The sequence below is a fragment of the Eleutherodactylus coqui genome, chromosome 6 (assembly GCF_035609145.1).
Source record: "Eleutherodactylus coqui strain aEleCoq1 chromosome 6, aEleCoq1.hap1, whole genome shotgun sequence".
Classification (NCBI taxonomy): domain Eukaryota; kingdom Metazoa; phylum Chordata; class Amphibia; order Anura; family Eleutherodactylidae; genus Eleutherodactylus; species Eleutherodactylus coqui.
The window spans coordinates 21,041,148-21,065,923 of NC_089842.1; the positions used below are offsets into that span (position 1 = coordinate 21,041,148).

Consider the following 24,776-nt stretch of genomic DNA (forward strand, 5'->3'; position numbering starts at 1 on the left):
CTAATAGGTAGAACTAATTCAAGCAGAGGGTGAGAACTGTCAGTTTTTATTTTATTAATAACAGTTCTCACAAACGTCCTCTGGACAATGGCTGCGGACCTGTTTAATACTTCCTACCCCCACAGTCTTACACCGCAGATAGTCAATAAGGAACAGCACAACTTTAACCTATGGCTTTTGATTCCCCCACTGGATACTCGAAAGTCAGCTGTTTTGGCTGTATGGACTCCAGCTACAATGCTGGTAGTAGTAGTCCAAATGCTGAGACAGTCAGTGTGCCGTCACGTTAGCTGGAAAAATGCTGCAAGGGGTACAACTGAATTCATAATTACTACATTTCCTGCTTATATGCCTAATATGTCTCAATTATATCAGATAGACTAGATAGACCTGTGGAGAGATTAGCTGAGTAGTAGTTAGATAGTATCTGGATGGCACCTGTAAAGGTACTTCCATCTAGCTGCAGCCATGGTGATTAGCACTGCCTGTGCTCCTGGCCCCGTTATAGCTGTCTGTTAAAGATACCAGACAGCCGTCTCTTTCTCATCTCTCTGCCTAGTGAGGGAGAATACCTGACTGTCTAATCTTAGTTTCTTCTAACAGCATCAACGCGTTTCTTCAGTCCTATTGCGGCCGTGTCATCAGGATGCATATGTTAGGCGCGAGCAGCCATGATTTCTGACGGCCCGTGCATTCCTGAGTTTTGACTGTTTCACTTCTTATTCGTTATTCAGTTTCTGCACGCAGAAAACTCAATGATAGATCATTCAGTGCAATCAGGCAGTCATTCACTTATGAGTGACTGCCTGCTTACTGCGATTGGAGGCAGATGGGCCGACATGATCCCCGGCCCGCTCCACCGTCATTCAGTCAGCGATGTTCGTTCCTGTGTAAAAGCACAGGAATAATTATCCATGGGACGATCTGCATCATTGTATTCAGAAGGTATTATAGATTGTTCCATGCTCTGTGTGGTGAAAATAAAGGCCTCTTAAAGTCGGTTCTCAAATGCTTGTTGGATTTTCCACACAGGTTAACGGTGTTTACTTCAACCTCCCAGTAAACTTGGAAAACGGAAAGATCCGCGCTTATCAGCATGGAGTAAGAGTCCTTATAGACACTGACTTTGGTGTTCGGGTCAGTTACGATCTTGTCTATAGCGTCCTGGTCACCGTTCCAGGAAACTACAAGGGCCAGTTGGGTGGCCTATGCGGTAACTATAATGGTGATAAAAAAGATGACTTCCTGCTACCTGACAGGACAGTGACCACAGATGCCACCATATTCGGAAACTCCTGGGTGGTCCAAATTCCTGGTGTATATTGTGATGGTGGTTGCGGTGGCAAAGGAAATCCTTGCCCAGTATGCGATGACAGGAGGAAAACAATCTTCATGTCTGAAGATTATTGTGGATTCCTTGGCAAGTCTAATGGTCCACTGAGTGCTTGTTATGCCACGATTGACCCTACTCAATACATCAACAACTGTATCTTTGACTTGTGTGCTGGAGGTGGTGATGGAGACATTCTGTGCCAAAACATTCAGAGCTATGTGGCCGCTTGCCAGGCATCTGGGGTTACTGTGGAATCATGGAGGACTGACACCTTCTGCCGTAAGTCTACTTACTTGTAGAATTAGTAAAACCCTTCAATGCTACATATGAAAACTTTTTTTTATGTGCAAACTTAGGGAAATTGGGAAATCTATTCCAGGCATTGGAAAGGGCTTGTCCAAAAATTCACATAACATTTTTATGTTGACAATAGACATGCATATATGCTGACAGTTCATACAAAAAGTGTCAAGAAAGTGTAGAAGTGCTCATACATCAATATCAATTTGTGCTCCACAACTGCTGTTCCCACTATATCTTACAATTCTAGTCGGACATCTTAATATTTTGGTCACCCAAAACCTCCCTTCTCTCCATGCCTGTCATCCTAGTTCAAGACTGGCTCCAGGTGTGGGATAATGGACTATCTATCTACCCTACACTTTTTATTATAAGTTTGCTTTCTTTGCCATGGGTTACTCTAAGCCCACTGAAACCTGCCCACAAAAAGAGCATTGAAGGAAAGAGCTAAGCGCTACTGTACGATAAGATACGTTTAAATGGGTTGTGCCAGGATGGTATCTTCTGATATACTCTGTTAAGGCATATGAACATTATAAAGTGAGATCCTTCTCAGGACACTCCCCTTCAATGTGTCAGAAGGGATGGCCACTTAATAAGAGTAGCTACTATCCTGGCAGACCTTTTGTCATTCCATAATACTACATTTCCAATGTCAGGATGGCCACAGCTTCTACCGGCAACATCAGGGATAGGGACTTGTTATTTGTATAGCGCCAACTTATTCTGCAGCACTTTCAGGTAATTTATTTATTACCCCCCCAGCAAGCTGGGGACTCATTTTACTGACCTCAGAAGGTTGGAAGGCTGAGTCAATCTAGAGCCGGCTACCTAAACCAACCTTCAGGTTGCGAGCGAGACCTTAACACTCTGCATCACACGAGACCCCTAGCCCTTTGCTGGAGGTTTTTAAAGGGGAGTCAGCCCGAGTTGCTGATCAACAAGAGCCCTACAGTTTCAAAGGTGTTGTGCCTTTAAATTAAAATATGAACTGTTTCAAAAAGAAAATTGGAAGCAAGGCTCTACAAGAAAACAACTGAAAATGCTTTTCAAAACATCAAAAGCTCATAATGCCAATTGCATTTCACTTTCTCCAGTAGATGATAAATGTTGTGTGACTGTACAATAATTGATCTCTACTTTGTCTCTTACCTATAATTAGCCATGGATTGTCCAGAAAACAGTGAATACAAAGTGTGCGCCGATGTCTGCTCTGTGGTGTGTGCCGGTATCACCGATCCTGACGAGTGTCCTGAAACTTGTTCTGAGGGCTGCGAGTGCATTGATGGATTTTTCTTTGATGGACAAGGCTGTGTATCCATGGATAACTGTGGTTGCTTTGAAGATGGAATATACTACCCGGTGTGTTGGGTCTATTTGGGTATCAGTTCTCAAACCTTTCTATAGATGGCAAACCAATTGGCAACCTAAGATTGATGTAGGAAAACTATAGTGGATTTGTGGTGCAGTTATGGCAAAAGCTTTATCAAAATGGACAACCTAATATCAAAATGTCCTAGTTAAAAAGAAAATAAGGACTTTAGGAATAAATAGAGGGAAAGTGGAACAATTGGATGGTGTCCAATGGCTCCAGTCACATATTTGGTCTAATTTCTAAAATGTTAAAAATGTAGTTACTGATTGAGGCCATGCTCACTTTGATGTCCTTTTCTTCTGTTTCAACAGCCCAATGTAAAGGTTTTATCCAGTGACTGTAAACAAGCTTGCATCTGTAGCCCAGTAGGTGGACTTATTTGTGAGGACAACACGTGTGCAGCGGATGAGACTTGCCAAAATACAAATGGTGTTATAGCTTGTGTTCCTAAAGGTAAGATTTACTGGATAGGTTGAATAGGAATATATTTCAGTAAAAGTGGAAATCCTCCCAAATCTGTGTTCCATTCAGCTAAGACTCCTTACAGTTGCTATGCTAAATGTTCATAGTGCTTTAGGTCAAGTGCCCTAAGCATTTTGGAATTCTTGGAAATTGTCCCTTCTAGAATTGTTCTACAGTTGTAGATACTAGATTTAGTTTTGTTACGGGAAAGCATCAACTGTTGCATTTCCTTATCTCCTTACAGATCCGTGCAAGACCATAAACTGTAGGATCAAGGAAACTTGCAAAATACAAGGTGGCAATCCAGTCTGTGTTCCGAATTTCTCAGGCACCTGCTGGGCATGGGGTGACCCCCATTGGCACACTTTTGATGGGTACAACTATGACTTCCAGGGAACCTGCACATATGTATTGGCTCAGTATGGTGGCGGAGATAGCGGACTGGTTCCATTTACAATTCATGAGAAGAATGAGAATCGAGGAAGCCAGGCTTTCTCATATGTCAGATCTGTGGATATCTACACGTATGGGCAGAAGATTAGCATTTTGAAGGATGAATTCGGCAAAGTTCGGGTGAGTTTGGAAATTGTTTAGAATTGTATGATAATTGAAGGGTTCTCACTAGAGATGAGTGAGCACGCTCAGATAAGGCAGTTACTCGAGCGAGCATCGATCTTCTCGAGTAACTGCATTGTCGTCCTACTCACCCCCGCCGTCTCCCCGAGCCTGCTCGGACGATAATGTAGTTACTTGAGAAGATCGATGATCGCTCGAGTAACTGCCTCATCCGAGCATGCTCGCTCATCAATGAAGAAGGAAAACAGTTATAATTGATTTTGACAATACATTCATAGAATTGGTCCAGCACAAACAAATATCACCTCTATATCAAGCATATACAGTACATAGTGCTGCTACACAGCACACATGTATATATCTATTATATACAGTATATATACATTACATCTATAAACACATGTCATGTGCACACACATTGAAGACTGTTACACACAGATACATCACATATATTAATATTTCTGCCAGGGTTGTCACATGTGAACAATGGAGTGGAACGGCACAGAGCAGAGTCTGGTTCCTGCAAGAACTACTCTCTGCACTCACTTTCCTTCCCTCTTCTGTTCCTTCTGACAGAGCTGCTATCAGGATCAATGTACAATAGCTGCTAAGAATCTCCAGCTGTTGTAACTTGGAGGATATCTGGACCACTGTATCTGATGCACTTCTCCTTATCCATACTTCACTGCACCCCCCCTTGCTTTAGTCACTGTACTGATCTGGAGTTGCATCTTATACTCCAGAGCTGCACTCCCTCTTCTGCTGGTTATCACATGAAACAGACAAAAACCTTGCAGACTGACAAACCCCTAATAACTTAGCTGTTCTCCACTAATGCATGGGGCACGTTCTTTTTCCTGCATCATTTATTGCACTGAGGTTGGGTTAAAGACCACACTGTATAAGCAGGAAGTGATAAGAGATTGGGAAACTGAAGCCAGCAGAAGCATGAATTTAGCTCTGAAGAATAATAGAGACTAACTGTATGTTATCCTGCATTGTAAATGTAAATTCTCAATTCACATCCAAAACAGGTAAATGATATCATCACCAATCTGCCCTTGACACTGTTAAATGGAAAGATCTCAGCAAGTATTAGTGGTCTTAATGCGGTGGTCCAAACAAACTTTGGCCTCCAAGTGACCTATGATTATACGGGATATGTGGTGGTTACACTCTCCAGCAGCTACTATGGCCTTACACAAGGCCTCTGTGGAAACTTCAACCAAAATATCAAAGATGAGCTGATAACTCCAGACAACAACGTGGTCACCTCCATTCTAGAGTGGGCGAAGAGCTGGAAAATCTATGATAGAGATCCCTTCTGCTTCGACAGCTGTCCTGGACTTAATTGTCCAACCTGTAGTGATGCTAAGAAGATCCTGTATGGAGGAGACAAGCTATGTGGGCTTATTAGCAATGCAGCAGATGGACCCTTCAGGGAGTGTCACTCAATAGTTAGCCCAGACGCTTTCTTCGATAATTGCTTGTATGATGTTTGCATGAATGGCGGTGCTAAGCAGTTCCTGTGCCAAGCTCTTAATGCCTATGCCAACATCTGCCGGAAACAAGGAGCTAACATTTATGATTGGAGAACACCATCAGGATGCGGTAAGTGAGGCAAACAATAGAAAGACATGACATAGATGCTAGGACTTCTCTGTTCTGCAAGAGTGTATGCTGTGAGAGAGGAGGAGGGAAAGCAAAAGTGAAAGTAGTAGAAGAGAGGCAGCTGCAGTCTCTCTTTCTGTCTGCTTGTCTCTCTCTCTCTGTCTTTGTTTGTCTGTCTCTCTTTGCTCTTTCTTTCTGTTTCTTTTCATCTGTCTCTCTCTCTTTGTCTGTCTTTCTTTCTATCTCTGTCTGTTTCTGTGTCTCTTTTTCTCACTACATGCTGTGAGAGTGAGTGGAGGAGAAGTGGGGATAGAGGAGGGGGATGCAGCTGCAGTTTCTGAGTTTGTGAGACTACACACTTTAAGAAAGGAGGAGGAGAGAAGAAGTGGGGATAAATGCAGGGTTTTAACTGCAATTTCTATTTCTCAGAGATTGTAGTCTCTCAGACAGAAATGAGATAGGATAGAGAGGCATGCAGGGGTAGTTTTTCTGTCTGCTTGCAAGTCAACATGCTACAAAAGGAAGAAGACTACATTTTGTGAGGAAAAGCAAAAGTTGAAAGGCATCTGTTTGACTCTAAAAAGTATACATATCACTATGGTCTAGGGTCTAACTGGGCAAACATTAAACTATACTAGCTCTCCACCTAAATTATGCAAAGAAAAGTGATTTACAGGAGTCTGCAGAGGGATGAAAAAATACATAAAATCTGATGTTTGCAGACATGTCATGCAGTTCCATATATTGTACAAATCTCAACTTGAGTAAGGAGGCATTGGGAAGGATGCCTCTGGGACCCTTGCCTATCAGGAGTATGTGGGTTCTGTGACCTCTGATTGGCAATTCTATACAGAAACTACTTCCATAGAATCCAATAAAGAGGTGCCTCCCAATTATGTCTTCATGAGTTAAGGAAAGAGTTAAATAAGTGGCACATTGCCACCTCTCCACTGAATTCTATAGATACAGCAGTGGCACAATTTTGCAGATCTGACTTTGCTATTATGTAGACGTAACAATCATATATTTATTTCCCAATGTTATTGTCTCTACAGTTCTGTTATGTCGAGCCAACAGTCACTATGAGTTCTATGGGAATCCCTCTCCAAATACTTGTACCGATCGCTCTGCTGCAGTACGATGCATGGATGACTGTGTGGAGACCTGCCAGTGTAATGATGGTTATGTCCTTAGTGGTGACAAATGTGTTACTATATCAGAATGTGGCTGCACTTACAATGGTGCCTACTACCAACCTAATCAACAATTTTGGGCTGATGCCAACTGTCAGATGCTTTGTAAATGTGACCCAAGTGTTGGCATGGTGGTCTGCAAAGCAAACAGCTGTAAATCCAGTGAAAGGTGCATGATAGTTAATGGAGTGAGAAGATGCCAACCCATCAGCTTTGACATATGTGAAGGCTCTGGAGATCCTCACTACATAACTTTTGATGGCAAAAAATTTGACTTCATGGGTACCTGCATATATCAACTTGTTGGCGTGACCTCTATCAACTCATTACTTCCTTTTTTTATTGTCACAGTCCAAAATTACAACCGTGGTGGCAATAAAGCTGTATCATATACCAAAGTGGTCACCATGGAGGTTTACAATCTAATTTTGACTCTTAGCATGGACTACCCTCATCGTATTTTGGTAAGTAGGGGGGAAAAGTTTCTCGTATAAATACTATTGGGTTGCCTCTTAATATAGAATTTGCTGATTTAGTATTTGGCATTTAAGATAGACAAGATTAGTTGGAATTAGGTATAATGCGGGTAGGACCCTCCTTCCTAAGAGGCTAGTCATACAAGCTTTAGGTCGTTAAAGATGTTACACTTGTGATATTCCAGATTAGGACTAAATTTTGCATTGGTCTCATTTTTCAGGTCAACGGAGAGCTTTTTTTTCTTCCTTTCTACTACCAAACTAACAAAGTTGTAGCTTACATCAGTGGCAAGCGTGGAATCCTAAAGACTGATTTTGATGTCACTGTCACTTTTGACTGGATAACGTATGTGGCAGTTAAAATACCCAGTACCTATCAAAATGCTGTTGGTGGTTTGTGTGGCAATTATAACAAAAATGCCAATGATGACTTTACCATGAAGGATGGAAATCTGGCACCCAATTCTGTTCAGTTTGGTAACAGTTGGAAAGTTGGTGATGTTCCTGGCTGTGCTGCAGAGTGTACTGGAAACTGTCCTGTGTGTTCGGATGCTCAAAAACAAGCTTATGCATCTGAAAAATACTGTGGGCTGATCAAAAAACCCAATGGGCCATTTAGTCAATGTTACAAAGTTGTGGACCCAACCCCATACTTTAATGATTGTACTTTTGATGCCTGCCAATACCAAGGATATTCAGCATCCGTCTGTGATATCATTGGTATCTATGTGGCTGCTTGCCAGGAAGCTGGTGTCAATGTACAAGAATGGAGATCACCTTCTTTTTGCAGTAAGTTCTTTGCTCATGTCATGAATTCTCCTTGCCATAGACTTGTCTGTTTCTAACACAGCATTCTTGATAATGATAATGACTTCCATTGATTTTCCTTCTAGGTCCATCCTGCCCACCCAACAGTCATTATGAATTGTGTGGAAACTCTTGTCCCATCACCTGTTATGGGTTGTCCTCACCAACTGGTTGTGGCATGCTGTGTAGTGAAGCTTGTTACTGTGACGATGGATATGTAATGAGCGGCGACACGTGTGTTCCGATTGCCAACTGTGGTTGCGTATATCAAGAGAAATATTATCAGAAGAATGAAACCTTCTACCCCAACGGGGGTCAGTGCAATGAGAAGTGCCAGTGTGGTGCTAATGGCATTGTCAGTTGTAAATCGTATGCCTGTAGACCTGAGGAAGAATGCAAATTAGTCAATGGGGTTTGGGGATGTCAAGCAAAAGGAAGTGGCTGGTGTGTGGCTTCTGGAGATCCACATTACATTTCTTTTGACGGCCTCCGCTTCGATTTCCAAGGTACTTGTAGGTACACTTTTGCCAAGGTTGTTGTAGATGATCCTGATCTGGAGATGTTCACTGTTGTCGTTGAGAATGAAAGCTACGGAAATGGTAACGTTGCTGTGACACGACTCGTATTGATATATGTATATGGTTACAAGATAGCCTTTGAAAGAAACATGAGAGCTACAGTCAAGGTCAGTATCCTCATTCATGGCAAAGTAGCCTGTTGCCTTCTTGGCCTCATTTTTGAGCATCCTCTTCATCAGCTTTTCTCTGTGTCTTAGGTTGACGAAGAGCTTTTCAAGCTTCCACTGGTGTTAGGCTATAACAATATTGTAGTGAATCAAGAAGGAAACAATGTCGTCTTGCAGACAGGCTTTGGACTAAAACTTCTTTATGACACCATTTACTACGTAGAACTTAGAATTCCAAGTAGTTATAGTGGCAAGATGGGTGGCCTCTGTGGCAACTTCAACAGTGATACAAAGGATGACTTCCAGCTTCCCAACAGACAGGTTGTGCAGCAAGTGAATGATTTTGGCTTGTCCTGGAAGGTTAACGTACCTGGAGCTAAGTGCAGTGATGGTTGTAATGAGGGAGAATGCCCAGTATGTACAGATGAAAAGCTTCAGCCGTTTAAGGCCAGATCATCTTGTGATATGATCACAAACCCATCTGGACCATTTGGATCATGTCATTCAACGATCGACCCAGTTAGTTATTTCAACTTCTGCATCTATGATGCCTGTGCTGTTAATGGACAAGTTGATACTCTCTGCAATAGCCTCCAGGCCTATGCAGCTGCTTGTCAAACTCTCGGGGTTACTATTGGCTCTTGGAGAACTTCAAGATTCTGTCGTAAGTATAAAATAAAAGATATTGGAATTTTGTTGCGCCTTGATTTTTATCATTTGCTAATTTTTCTATTATTGTTTGCCTAAATCCCATAATTTTTGCTCCTAGCCATGTCCTGCCCAGCAAATAGTCACTATGAACTTTGTACCAGAACTTGTGAACAAACTTGCGCAGGACTCACAGCACCATTGAGATGTACAAAGCAATGCTTTGAAGGCTGTGCATGTGACACTGGATACATGCTGGATGGAGAGAAATGTGTCACAATGGACAAATGTGGATGTGTATACAATGGAAAATACATGAGTGTGAGTATTATCATAGAGAGAGGTAATCCTTTTATATAATTGCACATGATAACCAGCAACACTCCTAGATCAGACATTGTTTGACACATTTTACTTAGAAAAAGAGTACTTTTAGGCTATTTTTTATAACAGATCAACTGATCTCTGAGCCACAGTTTAGCTCTCAAAGGATTGACTTACAATACTATTGCCTGTCCATATGTCGTATTCGGGGTGTAGCACAGCAGGGGTTAAAAAGCACTCCAAGCCGTCACTTCTTTTCTTTAGGTTTATTTACACAGTCTTTAACAGGAACATAAATAACTGGGTCTCCAGATAAATGGTAAATGATAGCAACAAAAAGTCTCTGTTTAGGTTTAACCCTCCTTAGTCCGGAGGTAACACAGGTAACTCCTCAGCTGAGGAGACCATACAAGTCCATAGAGGTGCACAGACCTGTGGATGTCCAGAGCGCAGCTGGTCCTTTTGCCTTCAGTCTCTCAGGCTCTAGTCCAAGGGCAGGGGTCCTGCTGCCACCAGGGGTCCTGCTGCCACCAGGTAGCGCCTCGTCCACAGCACCTCTCTCTGTTCACAGTGGAAGTCACAGAGTACTTGCAGCCTGTATCTCCCAGGCGCACACACACCCCTCTACCTTCCACGTGTCTCCTTAAATGGCAGTCTGGACAGGTGGTAAGATCTGGCCTGGAGTGAAAGAGGACCGGAGTACCTCACAGAGGCTAATAACCTCTGTGACACATACCTTCCACTCCAGACCATTCCTCTTACCCTGTTACAGGGGATATAGACATCGTAGAGAATTCCTGTTGTGGACCCTTTTTAACCACTAAGCGACCAAGTCTGTTTGCACTTTAAAGGGGTTGTCCCGCGCCGAAACGGCTTTTTTTTTTTTTTTCATAGACCCCTCGTTCAGCGCTGGACAAACCCAAGGGACGTGATAAAAAAAAAAATTATAATTTACTTACCCGAATCCCGTCTCTGCAGCTTCTTTCTTCTTTGCAGCCAAGATGGCCGCCGGGATCTTCACCCACGATGGACCGTGGGTCCTTTCCCATGGTGCACCGTGGGCTCTGTGCGGTCCATTGCCGATTCCAGCCTCCTAATTGGCTGGAATCGGCACACGTGACGGGGCGGAGCTACTCGATGACGCGTAGAAGGGGGCGGAGCCAGAAACCCGCTCGTGCCGAGACCCAAGAGAAGGGAGAAGACCCTTCTGCGCAAGCGCGTCTAATCGGAAGATTAGACGCTGAAATTAGACGGCACCATGGCGACGGGGACGCCAGCGCAGGGAAGGTAAGTGAATAACTTCTGTATGTCTGATATTTAATGCACGATGTATATTACAAAGTGCATTAATATGGCCATACAGAAGTGTATAACCCCACTTGCTGCCGTGGGACAACCCCTTTAATGACCAGGTCAAAGTTTTGAAAACTGGCATGTGTCACTTTAACACAGAATAACTCTGTAAAGGTTTTGCATATCCAACTAATTTTGACATTGTTTTTCACCACATATTGTGCTTTATTTACATGGTAAAAACAAACTGCTAGAATTTGTGTATATTTATTAAAAGCGCAATAATTAGGAAAGTTTTGAAGAAAATTATCATTTTTTTCACATTTTCAACTGCAATATGTTATATTCATGCAAATATTGTACAAATGTTTTGATAAAATGTATATTTCCATTTGTTTATTTTAGAAGCACATTTGATAAACTTTAGTTTTATTAACCATTTAGGAGATATACAAATTTAACATTAATTGTTTACATTTTGAGGATCATTTTGTTTTCCTGCACCAAGCCAAGATTACAAAGGCCCATAGGTGTCAGAATGATAGATACCCCCACAAATGACCCCCATTTTTAAAAATACACTCCTTAATATATTCACACTTTATATAATCTGTCATCAGGGAGAGTCATCTTTATGGGGAACTTTGGAATTATCAGAGAAATGGAGGAAACTCATTAGCTTTTCAAAGCAGTGTTGAGCATAACGGATGCAAATATAGGGGATGTGTGCACAGCACTGGTAGATCAATATGAGCGGATGGAGGATTTTTTTTTTACTAATCCCATTAATAGCACGATTCTCAATTTTTTTTTATCTCTGGGACACGGGGGGTTCCAAAGTTTGGAAGAGACAGAGGTTGGTTGCTCTGTAATCAATTGTCTAGCATAGATGTTGGTCTGCTGGACAATTAAATCCATGACGTTATTGCTAATAAATACATTTTTAAAAATTAAAGGGGGCAAAATTGGCAACATCCACATTTACACTCAAAGTCGCTGCAAATTGGTGTATTTGAGGTAAAAATGAATCTGCAGAATACCACATTGCGGGAGGCATCAAAGTGCTTGGCCCTGATGGCCAACAACTGCTTTAACAACCATAAGGCTAGCTGTTGAAGCAGAGTCATCACTGTTGGAATGTATTTCTTCTAGAGATGAGCAAACGTGCTCGGCCACGCCCCTTTTTCACCCGAATACTGCGATTTTCGAGTACTTCCGTACTCGGGTGAAAAAATTCGGGGGGCGCCGTGGGTGAGTGGGGGGTTGCAGCGGGGAGTGGGGGGGGGGAGAGAGAGAGGGCTCCCCCCTGTTCCCTGCTGCTACCCCCCACTCACCCACGGCACCCCCCGCCCCCCGGCGACCCCGAGTACTTTTCACTCGAGTACTGAAGTACTCGAAAATCGCGGTATTCGGGTGAAAAAGGGGCGTGGTCGAGCACGTTCGCTCATCTCTAATTTCTTCCTCTTTTTAAATATTTTTAATGTACAATCATTTTTTTATTTACTTCAGAAACAGCGGAAGACAAAAATGCAATTATAAACAGGAACGCAATTGGCTCAATAACAAGTTATGTTAGTCACGTGTTACGACGCAGTCTTCCAAAACTAAAGTCTTATCTTTTATACTTCTTAATTGTAGAACATATAATTTGTTAGTAGGAAGGGTTGGGGAAGGGGGAAAGGAGGGTTGTGGGGAAGTGGGGTAAGGAGCGGAGGGGGGGGGAGGTTTGGGGAAAGGATTTTGGGAGAACGATGGTGTTCACTTAAGCAAGAGGTAAGTGGAGATGTGAAGTCTTTTCTTCTATGGAGTTCGTGGAGGGAGTTCCATATCTTGATTGCTTAGAGGATTAAACTGATTTGGTTTTGGTTTGGGTCAAAGTGTCTCATCCAGGGATTCCAGTCTGTCTTGAATTTGTTGGTCCTATTTTGTCTTAGGGCGAAAATTTTTTCCATTTCTATGTGGTCTGATATTGTTTGAATGATGGTGTCTAGAGTAAGATCCGTGTTTGTTTTCCAACGCCTAGCTAGTAATAGCTTGATAGTCAAAAGACCATGTGAGATTAGTTTCCTGTATTTTTGTGGAATGTTGTCTATTCCTACAAGCAGTATGGCCAGTTCCGGTGAAGGGAATATTTTTAGTCCTGTCATGTTGTTTATGAGTGTGATGAAATCTTTCCATACATGGTTGATTATAGGGCAGCTCCAGAAAATATGTATCAAAGATCCTTTCTGACCACAACCTCTCCAACATCTGTCCGAGACGTCTGGAAAGAAATCTGCAAGCCTGACCGGCGATCTGTACCATCGTGTAAGTGTTTTGATATGAACTTCTAGGAGCGAAGCACAAAGAGTTGCTTTGTTTGCTGATTTATGTGCTGCTGTCCAGGAGTGGCTTGTGAAGGATTTGCCCAAATCTTTCTCCCAGTTTAGAAGGTGAGTTCTTTTCCTTTGATCCCCATTGGTAGGTTTCTCTCCACACATTATCTCATATATCTCCCTCAATGGGAGTTTATTAGAGTTTGGTTTGAATACGAAGTTGTATATGAAGGTTGGTAATGAGATAGAGTTTGGTCCGATGTTTGGCCAATAGCTCTTGATTTGGGAATAAAGAAGGAAATCTCCTTCATGTAGGTTGAACTCCTTTTGGAGCTGGAGGAAAGGTTTTATTTTTGAGTTCATCGCTAAGTCCGAGATAAGCTTGATTCCTTTCATTTTCCATCTTTTAATGTTGATTTCTTTTATCCAAAATTCGATAATGTCTACTGGGATGGGGATCTCCAATCTGAGTTTAAAGTAAATTGTGTTGTTGAGTAGGTCTATCCAAGTCTCCACAGTGTTGTTGACAATCGGGTTTAGCGTAGGAATTGTTTTCGGATTGGATGCTGTAGCTATAAGTAGGTTCCCTAGAGTTTTATTCCCCAGAGTTTCTTGTTCAATCGTTGGCCAACTGATTTTTCCCTGAGGGGTCCCCCATGGTTTTAAGTGTGATATAGTTATTGCCTTGTGATAGGCTGTCAAGTTAGGGACTCCCAGGCCCCCTCTGTTCCTGGGGCTGTAGAGAATTGAAGCGGCCACTCTTGGTTTTTTGTTCTTCCAAATGAAGGACATTAATTGTTTTTGTAGTTTTTTGATCAGGTTGTTGTTGCATTTTAGGGCTATTGTCCTGAATATATATAATATTTTTGGAAGGACCATCATTTTATAAACGACGATCCTTCCGAGCCAGGAAAGTTCATTTTTTTCGAAATTAGATAAGTCTTTTTGTATGTTATCTACAAGTATGGATATGTTTTGTTCCATTATTCTCTCTATTGGTAGGGATATTTTAGTTCCCAAGTACTGGATGCCCGATGGCTCCCATTCGTATGGAAATTCTTTTTTCAGGATGTCTTGAACATCTTTTTTGAGATTTATTGGTAAGATATTGGATTTAGATGGGTTAACTTTATAGTATGACACTGAACCAAATAGGTTTAGGAGGTTTGTGGATGCTCTAAGCGATTCTAGGGGGGCGGTGAGTGCTAGGACTATATCGTCCGCAAATAAGCCTATTTTGTGTTGCCTTTTTGCTATGGGAATACCTTTGATGTTCAGCTGCATCCGGAACGCTTCTGCGAGAGGTTCTATGGTTAGTATGAATATTGTGGGTGACAGGGGGCAGCCCTGTCTAGTACCGTTTGTTATTTCAAAGGGTCTAGACATTATGCCGTTAATTAATACTTGTGCTGAGGGTTCTCCGTATAGGGCTTGTATGGCTCTTAGAATGTTGTCTTTAAATCCCATCTTTTCAAGGACGGAAAAGGCAAATCCCCAGTGTATCCTGTCGAATGCCTTCTCTGCGTCCAGAGTTAGGAGCAGAGAAGGCATTCCGGATCTCTCCGCCTCATGCAAAATGTCGAGGAGGCGTCTAGTAGCATCCGAAGCCTGTCTACCTTTCACAAAACCGACCTGGTCACTATGTACCAGGTCTGGGACAATTTCTATTAGTCTAAGGGAGATAATTTTAGCATATATCTTTGTGTCATTATTGAGCAAAGAGATTGGCCTAAAGTTTGCTGGGTTTGTTGTGTCCTTTCCTGGTTTCGGTATGGTCACTATATTGGCACGAAGCATTTCAGGTGGTAGTGATCCGTTGGTAATTGCTTTGTTGAAGAAGTTTTGCATGTGAGTATTCAGGAGGTCTTTGTATAACTTAAAATATTCGTAAGAAAACCCATCGGGGCCGGGTGCTTTATCGTTTTTCGCTTTCTCTATTACTTTATTTATTTCCTGAATTGTTATGGGTGAGTTTAGTTTTTCTAAGTTAGAGTTTGAAAGCTGTGGGAGGTCAATTGAGGAGAGGAACTTGTTTATGTCTTCTTTCGAAGGTTGGTGGGTTTCTGGGTTTTCTCTAAGATTATACAACTTGCGATAGAATTTTCTAAATTCCTCCGCAATGTCCGTGGGGTTTGAGATCTTAGTTTTGTTAGTTGGGTCAAGTACGAATGGGATATTTGTTTTAACTCTTTTTTGTTTTACTTTATTAGCCATCCATTTGGTGTTTTTGTTATGGTCTGTATAGTATGAAGTTTTTAGGGCTTTTAGTTGTTTTTCATGCTCGTCTATTAAGATGTTGCGGACATTTAGTCTGGCTATTCTGAGTTTGTTTGAAAGGCTTGGGGAGGGATTTGTTTGAAGGGATTGCTCTAGGGCCGATAGTACTTTCAAGTTGTCTTGGAGTAGTTGGAATTTCTCTCTTTTATAGATGGCTCCTTGCTTAATCATTGCGCCTCTGATTACAGATTTGTGGGCGTTCCATAGTGTAAAGCGGCAGGTCTCTGGTGTGTCATTCAGTTGGAAGTATTCCGTAATTGCTTCTTTTATTTCTTTCTGGTATTTTGGCAACTTCATTAAGAAAGTATTATTTCTCCATCCATTGTACGAGGGGATTTGTGTTCCTGATTTTATTTTTAGTGAGATCGGGGCGTGATCTGACCAGGAAGTCACACCTATTTTCGCTTCTGAAATTCTGTTGAGGGTGTGGAAGTCCACTAGAAACAGATCTATTCTTGAAAACGATTTGTGCCTAAATGAATAAAAGGTGTATTCCTTGGAGTTGGCATTAAAGGCTCTGAAGGGGTCAAAGAGTTGGGAATCTTGTATCCAGGGGAATAATGTGAAACCTCTGCTTCTATTAGTGTTGGTTGAGTCTAGGTCTTCATCTACTATCGCGTTAAAGTCACCGCATATCACTAGAGCGCCCCTCTGGACTCTCTTTATTTTCTTTGTTACTTTTTTCAAGAATCTTATTTGTCTCGAATTTGGTGTGTATAAGTTGACTAATGTTGTTAGCAGTCCGTTTATTTTACAGATTAGGATCAGGTATCTACCCTCTTCATCCCCGATTTCTTCCATCAGGTGGAAATCTACTGCGTCGTGTATCGCTATCAATACTCCAGATTTTTTTTTGGGAGCATTTGCTGTGTATATTTTAGAGTACCTCGGATGTGTTAGTCTGGGAGGGTTAAGACGGTCCAGGTGAGTTTCCTGCGCGCAGAAAATGTCCGCTTTAGATGATATCGCCTCTTTCCATAATGCCGATCTTTTATAGGGGGAGTTGAGTCCTTTGACGTTTAAGGATATTATGTTAATGTCCATGGATATAAGTGAATTTTACGCAGGTAGTTGGGTTGTGGTTTGTTTTATTCCTCGTAGGTGGCGGGAACTGTTTGCTCTGTTTTTTTTCTCTTTGTCTGACACTTTTGTTTTGTTGGTTGTCATTTTTGTGTGAACGTCCTCTCAGGATTGTTGGTAAAATGTGGGTGGGAAAGGGGGTTGGTGTCATAGTTTCTTTCTTGTGATTTAATGATGTTTCAACTTGGTGCACTATGTGCAATCAACTTTGTTAACTAAAGTAGGACCTTTTCAAACTTCAAATTTGGGTCTGCGATAAGGTCTTAACTGGGGGTTGGTATACAGCCTACATTTGACTCCTTGCTCTGAATTGCGAGGAACGCCTTGTAGTTATAAGTCACCGAACTGGTTCAGTGGTCCGGTGTTCTGCTGCTTCCGTGTTTGCTAGATTGTTTGTGGGACCAATCTTTAAGGATCGGGTTTGGTCTTTGTGGGTCGGGAGCAGGGATGTTCCACCTTTTTAGAAGGTTTAATCCTTCTTCTTGATTAAGGATAGTGGTTGTGACGCCATCTCTGTTTACATACAATTTGGTAGGGAAGCCCCATCTGTATGCGATTTTATTGCTTCTTAAAGCCGATGTTATTTGTACGAATTTTTTCCTTGCGGACATAGTGGCTTGAGAAAAGTCGGCAAATAATTTGATGTTCCCGTAGGGAGGAGGGAGATCTCAAATGTTTCTGGCAGCGTACATTATTTTTTCTTTTATATGAAAGAAATGCACTCTCGTGATGACGTCTCGAGGCGCATTGTCTGGGACCCCTTTAGGCTTTGGGAGTCTGTGTGTTCTATCCAAAAGCCTTTCCTCTTTTTTGGAGTCTGGTAGGAGAATTTTGATCAGGTCCTGGATATATGTATTTAGTTCCTCTGGTTTGACTGTTTCCGCAATGCCTCTGAACTTAATGTTATTGCGGCGGTTGCGGTCTTCTATGTCCGCCATTTTGTTTTTTAGATATTGGACCTCCTCTTCTAATCTATAGTGAGCGTCTATCAGCTCATTGTGTGAATTAGTTATTTCGCCGGATTTATTTTCAAGGTGGTTCACCCTGTCTCCCAGCTCATCTATATTCTTATTAAGCTTGGTATTTAGCTTAGACAGGTCTTTTTTGATAGATCCTTTTAATGCAAGCACCATGTCACGGATGAAGCACTCTGATGCTGCTTGGTTAGAACATTCTATGCTGAGGATGGGATCGTCTAATTCCTCCTCCTCTGAGCCTGTTATCCCTGCTATGTCAGCATTTTGTGAATGGGGATCTTTTCTTGGGCGCCTCTTTTCAGGGCTTTCTCTAAGGGAAGTTATAATCCTTTTTTCTGCTCCCATTGTAAAGTGCATGTGAGGAGAGACTGTCAGATCTCCTCCAGCTTCCCCCTCTCCCCCCCCCCTCTCCTTGTCGGCTCTCTGAGGGTGAGTTCTCCCTTCCCTGCTCACTTGTGGGGGGTTGGGAACGTGAGGGAGACTGAGTGAGAGGCTGTTCAGGAGTTAACTGCAGTGTGTGGGGTTCTGTTTCCTTACCGCTTCTCTTTCCTCCTGCGGTCCCCGTAGCTGCAGCAGCTGACACTCCTCTCCTTCCCGAACTGTGCATGGTCGGCTCCATCTTGTTTTTCTCCTCCCGGCCGCGCGCTGTGTAAAAGTCAGTCAGCCTCTTTGGAGTGGGCTTCCCTGTTCTTCTGCGGGCCGACATCGGGTGGAGGAAGGTATCCCACGTCTTTAAATGTGTTTTGCACGATCCTCGCTTGCTTAATGTAGCTTGTAGGCTGTAGTTGCTGGGAGAGCCGTTCAGTACATGTCTGCCATCGGCTGCTCCAGGCCACGCCCCCCTCTTTTTAAATATTTTTTATTGGAAATTTTTTTCATTACATATATAGTACAGTCTGCACATAGAGTTTTGAGAAACATACACAAAGCATGATCTTGTTATTTTGGCAATTGTTTCGCTGTTGAGTGCATATACAACAAACAGTTGTTGCATTTTCTATGCATAAACTGTTGAGCCATACACTTGTGTATCGCACTCTTTGCAACAAATAGTAATAGAAATAGTAAACTAATAAAAGATTACTTTAACCCCTTAATGACGCGGCCCTTTTTTTCCTTTTTCGTTTTTTCCTCCCCACTTTAAAAAAAAATCGTAACTCCTTTGTTCAATTATTCAATTTTTTTCTGCGGTCATCAAGTGCGTGCAATAACTTTTTTATTTTTCCATCGATGTGGTTGAGCGAGGGCTCATTTTTTGCAGGATGTCCTCTAGTTTCCAATTTCGAATGCATACGACTTTTTGCTCGCTTTTTATTGCGTTTTTTCTGGGAGACAGGGTGACTGAAAAAGTGCATTTCTGGCGTTCTTTATTTTTTTTTTTTTCGAACGACGTTCACCTTGTGGGGTAAATAATGGGCTACTTTAATAGATCAGACTTTTACGGATGTGGCGGTACCATATTTTATTATTTAGATTTTTTAATTATAGATATGGCAAAAGGGGGGGGGGTTTAAACTTTTATTATTTTTTTTTTACAATTAAAAAAACCTTTATTGATCGTTTTTTTACTTAACTTTTAAGTCCCTTTGGGGGACTACAACATTCAATGCTTTGATCGCTCCTGCAGTATGATGTAATGCTACAGCATAACGTCATACTGCAATTTGACAGGCAGCCTATCAAGCCACCCCACGGGGATGGCTTGATAGGCAGTCTCCTAAGGCAGCAATCAAATTTAATGCTTGTCTAGTAACATCTGCAGCCAGTCTTTCCCTGACGAACCCTACCTAGTCACTGTGTATAATAGTAGGTAAGATCTCCAATAGTCTAGTGGCAAGAATTTTTGAGTATATTTTGGTGCCTGTGTTAAGGAGCGAAATTGGTCTGAAATTTGCTGGGGAATCTGTTATTTTACCAGGTTTAGGAATAGCTACTATGATAGCTTGTAATATTTCCTGCAGAGGATTGCCTATGGACATAGCTTCATTGAAGGTCATGGGGATAGTATATTTGAAAATATGTTGTTGTGTTGATTACTTCTGCCTCAGAGATAGGTCTATTAAATTCTTGCATTTTGTCTTCTACTGTGTGGAGCTTCATTTTTAGCAGAAATTCACTAAGTATGGCCAAATTTGGTTGGTATACAGATGGATCATTTTTTAAATTATAGAGCTTGGCATAGAATTTTCCAAATTCCTCTGCTATATCTTGTGAGTGGGAAAGTTTTATTTTGCGGCTAGCCGATGTTAGAATATACGGTATTTTAGTTTGACTGTGTCTTTTCTTTGCTATACTAGCCATCAATTTTTAGGGCTCGTTGAAAGAAGAGTAATAATTTGCCTGCATAAAACTTGTGCTTTTATTGTATTCTTCTAATAAAATTGTTTTTAGTTCTCTTCTTAATGACATTAGTGTTGTTCGGCCATCAACTGTGGGGTGACTTTGTAAGGTTTTCTCTTGTAATTGCATTTGGGTTAAGAGATCGTTTACTTGTGCTTGTTTGATTTTCTTATGTTGGGCGCTCATTTTAATCAAGATTCCTCTTATGTAGGCCTTGTGGGCTTCCATGTTGAGAAGATATTGGTTTCTGGATTTAGATTTAGTTTAAAGTATTCCCTCAAAGAATTGGTAATTAAAGACTTATATGTTGGAGATTTCAGCAGAGCTACATTATTTCGCGAAATCCTTGCATTCCCCCCGACTTTTACCCAATTTAATTTTTAGGTAGATCGGGGAGTGATCTGACCAGGTGGTCCGTCCTATCTTTGAGGTAATAATCTTAGCGGGGTGTCCATCTGTCAACCAGGAACATATCTATTCGCAAAAATGAATTATGATGAGGGGAGAAAAAGGTGTATTCTCTAGATGAGGGGACAAAAAGGTGTATTCTCTAGATGAGGGGAGAAAAAGGTGTATTCTCTAGAAGAGGAGTTAAGACATGTAAAGGAGGCATATAATGACCCCTTATATACCAACAGAAATAAGATGGGAGCTGTTCTATGCTTGGTTGTAGAATCAATTGTTCTATCTGAAATTAAGTTAAAGTGTCCACAAATGACCTGATTGCCCTTTTGTACTCTTTTTACTTTTTTAATGATTTTATTGAAGAAGATCTGACCTTTGTTGGGGGGGGGGGGGGGGCATAAGTATTTGCTAGGGTTTTAAGCTGATGTTTGCTCTAAAAGCAATCAAAACCCCCAGCATGTTTTTTTCTGGAGCATTTGCCATGCATATCTGGGGGTATTGTTTGTTGGAGAATTTGGGGCATGCATTATGTAGAAAATGTATCTCCTGTATGCATAGCACATCAGCTTTATACTGATTAGCATCTTTTGTGATTTGCAACCTTTTAAAGACAGAGTTTAACTCTCCAACATTTTGTGACAAAATGTTAAGCGACATAACACCTAGAGTAATAGCATAGTACTGTGGGAATCTGGTACCTTACTGTGCATGTAAATAAACTGGTTAACTTCGTAACAAAAGCATTAATGAGAATGTCCGAGCTAAGACCTGTATTTAGGGATTCTTGATCAAAGATGACGAAGTCCCGAAAAGGGAAACCAGTAAACAAAACAAGTATTAGAGCAGGAGTTGTTGCGTGCATATCTTGGGGGGCAGCAACAATAGTCAACTTGATGACATCAGCCTTAATTGTTAAGCGCTCTTATTAGTATGCCCAGCGGTATGTAGCATACTAGAATTCAGGGTGAAATGGAATGACCAGACGTTTCTCTTCATGTGGAAGAGGCAGGGGTCCAGTCATTTGGGATCTTCTTAGATCTTGGTATGTGTGCGGCCCCTTGAGCTTTTTCAATTGGTATTTCCCATGATGATAGGAGCTTCTCTCCTTCCTCGGGGGCGTTTCTACATGCATGGTATGGTCCCTGTGAATGAAAAGCTTAGTAGGAAATCCCCATTTATAGGGCATTTTGGCGGATGTCAGTGCCAACGTAATTGGGGAAAAGGCCCTTCTGGCTTGCATGGTGGAAGGGGATAGATCTGCATAATGGTGGATAGTGGAGTATGGTGCAGGGAGAAAGTCTATTTACAGGAAGCTCTTGGGGTGGGGTACTTGGTAATAGTATAGACATGAATTTTGATAAGAATTCCTTTAATTAAGTTTGGCTTATGCTCTCTGAGACTCCTCTTAATTTTACGTTATTACGTCTGCTTCTATCTTCTTGGTCTGCTATTATGGGTTTGATAGACACAACTTCTACCTCTAAGGCGGAGTGTGCGTCTATTACGCTATTGTGAGAAGTATTTATTTCCTCCATCTTATTCTCTATATGGTCAGTACGTTCACTCAGAGATTGCAAGAAGGAATGAAATGTTGTGGACGTGTTACTGATATTACATTGTAATGATCCCCTCAGTGCTAAAATCACGTTTTTTTTATAAATTCTTCAGAAGCTGGCTGGTCTGATATGGGAACAACTTTTTTTTTTACATTTATGCAATCATGGCCACCAGTGACAGCTCCTGCTATGGGCTACCTCCGGAAGCTGATAGCAGGGAGCTGTCACATACAGAGACCCCGAGGCTTCAGTCTACAGGGCCAGAGTGTTTTTACGGCCCTGTAGATTACAGCCCAGACACCCAGGATGTGAAAACACATATAGGTGGTTACGAAGCAGTTAAGCACACTTTTGCACTAGCAATTGCCGTCATTAAATGAACAGACATTGGTGGTCATTTAACTGGCCTATAACATAGGCCAACATAAGAGATTAATTATTTTATCTTTCATACTTGGACTCTTTTGGCAGTGGATCTTTTGAGTAGTGCCAGGAACTTATCCAGTACTTTGAAGAAAAGCTCCAGTCCCATCTGATAGTCAATCATATGACTACTACACTGAACACAAAGTTGTGCTGTCCAAAATTTCTAGCATTAGCATTAGTGTTCAGCCTGGTGTCCACATGATGAAACAGTGGACGGCATTGGAGCATTTCTTCAATAGAATGACAGTGAATGGAAGCTTACCTCCTGCTTGAGTGCCTTTTAATCATTCTCAGCAGCACATCCCTGATTTACAAAGGAAGATCGGCTACTGACAACAAATAATTTTTTGGTAACATGAATGACCCAATTGGCAAACAAATAAGGATTGGCTTGTTCTTTGGCTGATCATGTGCAGCTTCACCTGGGCTGATAATCGGGCAAACCTACCTTCAAAGGAACATTTGCGTCAGTTTGAAAGGGTCTTGAGAGCTGCACGCAGCTTGGCCAAGCAGGTGTGTCCATGTACTGCATGGATGGCCGTTCATTTAATGTAATGTGACTTTTATGTGATTTGACTTACCCAGAAAATTGCCCACTAGGAGTTAGAGAAGTTCAACCCAGGATGATTTCTTTCTAAAATGTACTGTCTCCATGACACCAGGCATATTTCAAAAACAAAGAATTTTGCAAACTTTTACACAAATTTTTAATTTCTAATTTCTACTCTAATAAGCTTTTTACCTTAAAAAAACACTCCCATTTCAGAAATTCTGTCCTGGGGCTAGAGAAGGAGGGGGATATATTAACTATAGTTATTCTCTAACATGTCTCCAATTTAGCAGTTCTGAGTCCTATTTTGGCCATAGAAGATGGCTGGTGCAATCTTCAGATTACCTGCTCCCCCAATACATTGGTAGTTTTAGGACTACCAGTGCACCACACCTACTCTTTCATTGGTCAAAGCTTCTCATTTGATCAGCACTGGTTAATCAAAGCAGTGTGGTGTGCATTAGGGAATAGCTGCAGCCATATAAAACTTCCAAAAACATGCCTAAAAATTGGAGGGTTGCTTTAAGTACCAGACTTGGACATGTGACTACTAACAGTATCACTTTCAGTGCTAAAATTAGTACAATTTGTCATGCAACATGTTAGTCACATTTTAAAATTCTTTTTGCAATTTAGGTAGGTGATTCCTTCACTACAGTGGATTGTACCAGAAAGTGTTCATGCCAGGCCGCAGGTGTAACCTGTACCCAAGTAAGCTGCAGTGACAAGGAGCGGGATGCCAGGTAACCTAAGACACTGGAAACAGGACTTCAGGCCATTGGCCCTGTAAGCAACACCACTAATGCAGCCTTTTAGTCTTTCCTACCCCCTGTATTATATCTGAACCCTTAGAGGTAAAATTGTAACCTAGAATAGGAAAAAAGACAAAACACTAAGTAACACTTTTAGTTGTCCAATGCTGTCACATTTTAAGAAAATCTATTTGTTCATTTCCTCCTGTTACATCTTTCTGAGAAGGACAGATGACAACTAATATGGCTGCTTTTTGATGTCCCAGGGGGGTTGTCATTCAGCTGCTGCAGTCCCTGTTCTTTAATAGGCTAGTTTGTACATCTGTACTACCTATTGATCTTATATTCACTTTAATTATCTTTTCTATTTTAGTAATACATAACCTAATGGAGAAACCTAGAAAGTCCCCGAAACAGATGCAAATTTTATAAAGGATAATAATGCACATAATGACCTTCACAATCTTTAATGCATGGAATACAGAGCTGCAGGCTACAGTATATACATTGCTGCTTAGAAGGGTTAAACCAGAATTACTGGACAATGAAGAAAACAGAAAAATGCAGAACGTCATCCATACATTGGGACCATAAGATACATATGTATATACTGGAGAGCTTTACGTAGGTGGGATATCCTGCTTTTTAAGTATTGTCTGCTCTAACCCCATTTGCAATAGCTAATGAAGGTCAATAAAGTTCTATTGGATACTCTACTGTTGTACTGATTCCACGTTTCTCATTGCAGTTGTATGGAAAGGAGTCTGTTATAGAACCAAGGGAAACAAAAAGTGGACCAGTTCCTGTTTTAGCAATCAATCTCATTCTAGAAGTGATGTATTTTAGGCATAGTTAAGGATATAAAGGTCACATCCATTTTAGTTTCTCTGCAACTTCTGCTCCACATTTGAAGTGTTGGTAGGAGATTCTGCCAATGTTACAACTATCAAACTACTAATGACCACTTGTCCATGAGTATTTGTGTGGGTGCTTCACATGCTCCGCCCATGATTAC

General features: G+C 41.5%; 1 protein-coding gene across 1 annotated transcript in view; it reads left to right on the forward strand.

Moving 5' to 3' along the window:
* Positions 1 to 24,477, forward strand: part of LOC136631929 (IgGFc-binding protein-like) — a 72,062-nt gene extending 47,585 nt beyond the window's left edge. Inside the window, exons 9-20 of the mRNA XM_066606422.1 lie at positions 1,033 to 1,612; positions 2,796 to 2,995; positions 3,320 to 3,461; positions 3,715 to 4,043; positions 5,081 to 5,657; positions 6,713 to 7,314; positions 7,548 to 8,115; positions 8,220 to 8,818; positions 8,909 to 9,482; positions 9,588 to 9,787; positions 23,646 to 23,752; positions 24,135 to 24,477. Coding sequence (XP_066462519.1) covers positions 1,033 to 1,612; positions 2,796 to 2,995; positions 3,320 to 3,461; positions 3,715 to 4,043; positions 5,081 to 5,657; positions 6,713 to 7,314; positions 7,548 to 8,115; positions 8,220 to 8,818; positions 8,909 to 9,482; positions 9,588 to 9,787; positions 23,646 to 23,752; positions 24,135 to 24,144 — 4,488 coding nt within the window. The 3' untranslated portion in view covers positions 24,145 to 24,477. The remainder of the gene's footprint in view (positions 1 to 1,032; positions 1,613 to 2,795; positions 2,996 to 3,319; positions 3,462 to 3,714; positions 4,044 to 5,080; positions 5,658 to 6,712; positions 7,315 to 7,547; positions 8,116 to 8,219; positions 8,819 to 8,908; positions 9,483 to 9,587; positions 9,788 to 23,645; positions 23,753 to 24,134) is intronic.
* The last annotated feature ends 299 nt before the right edge of the window (positions 24,478 to 24,776 follow it).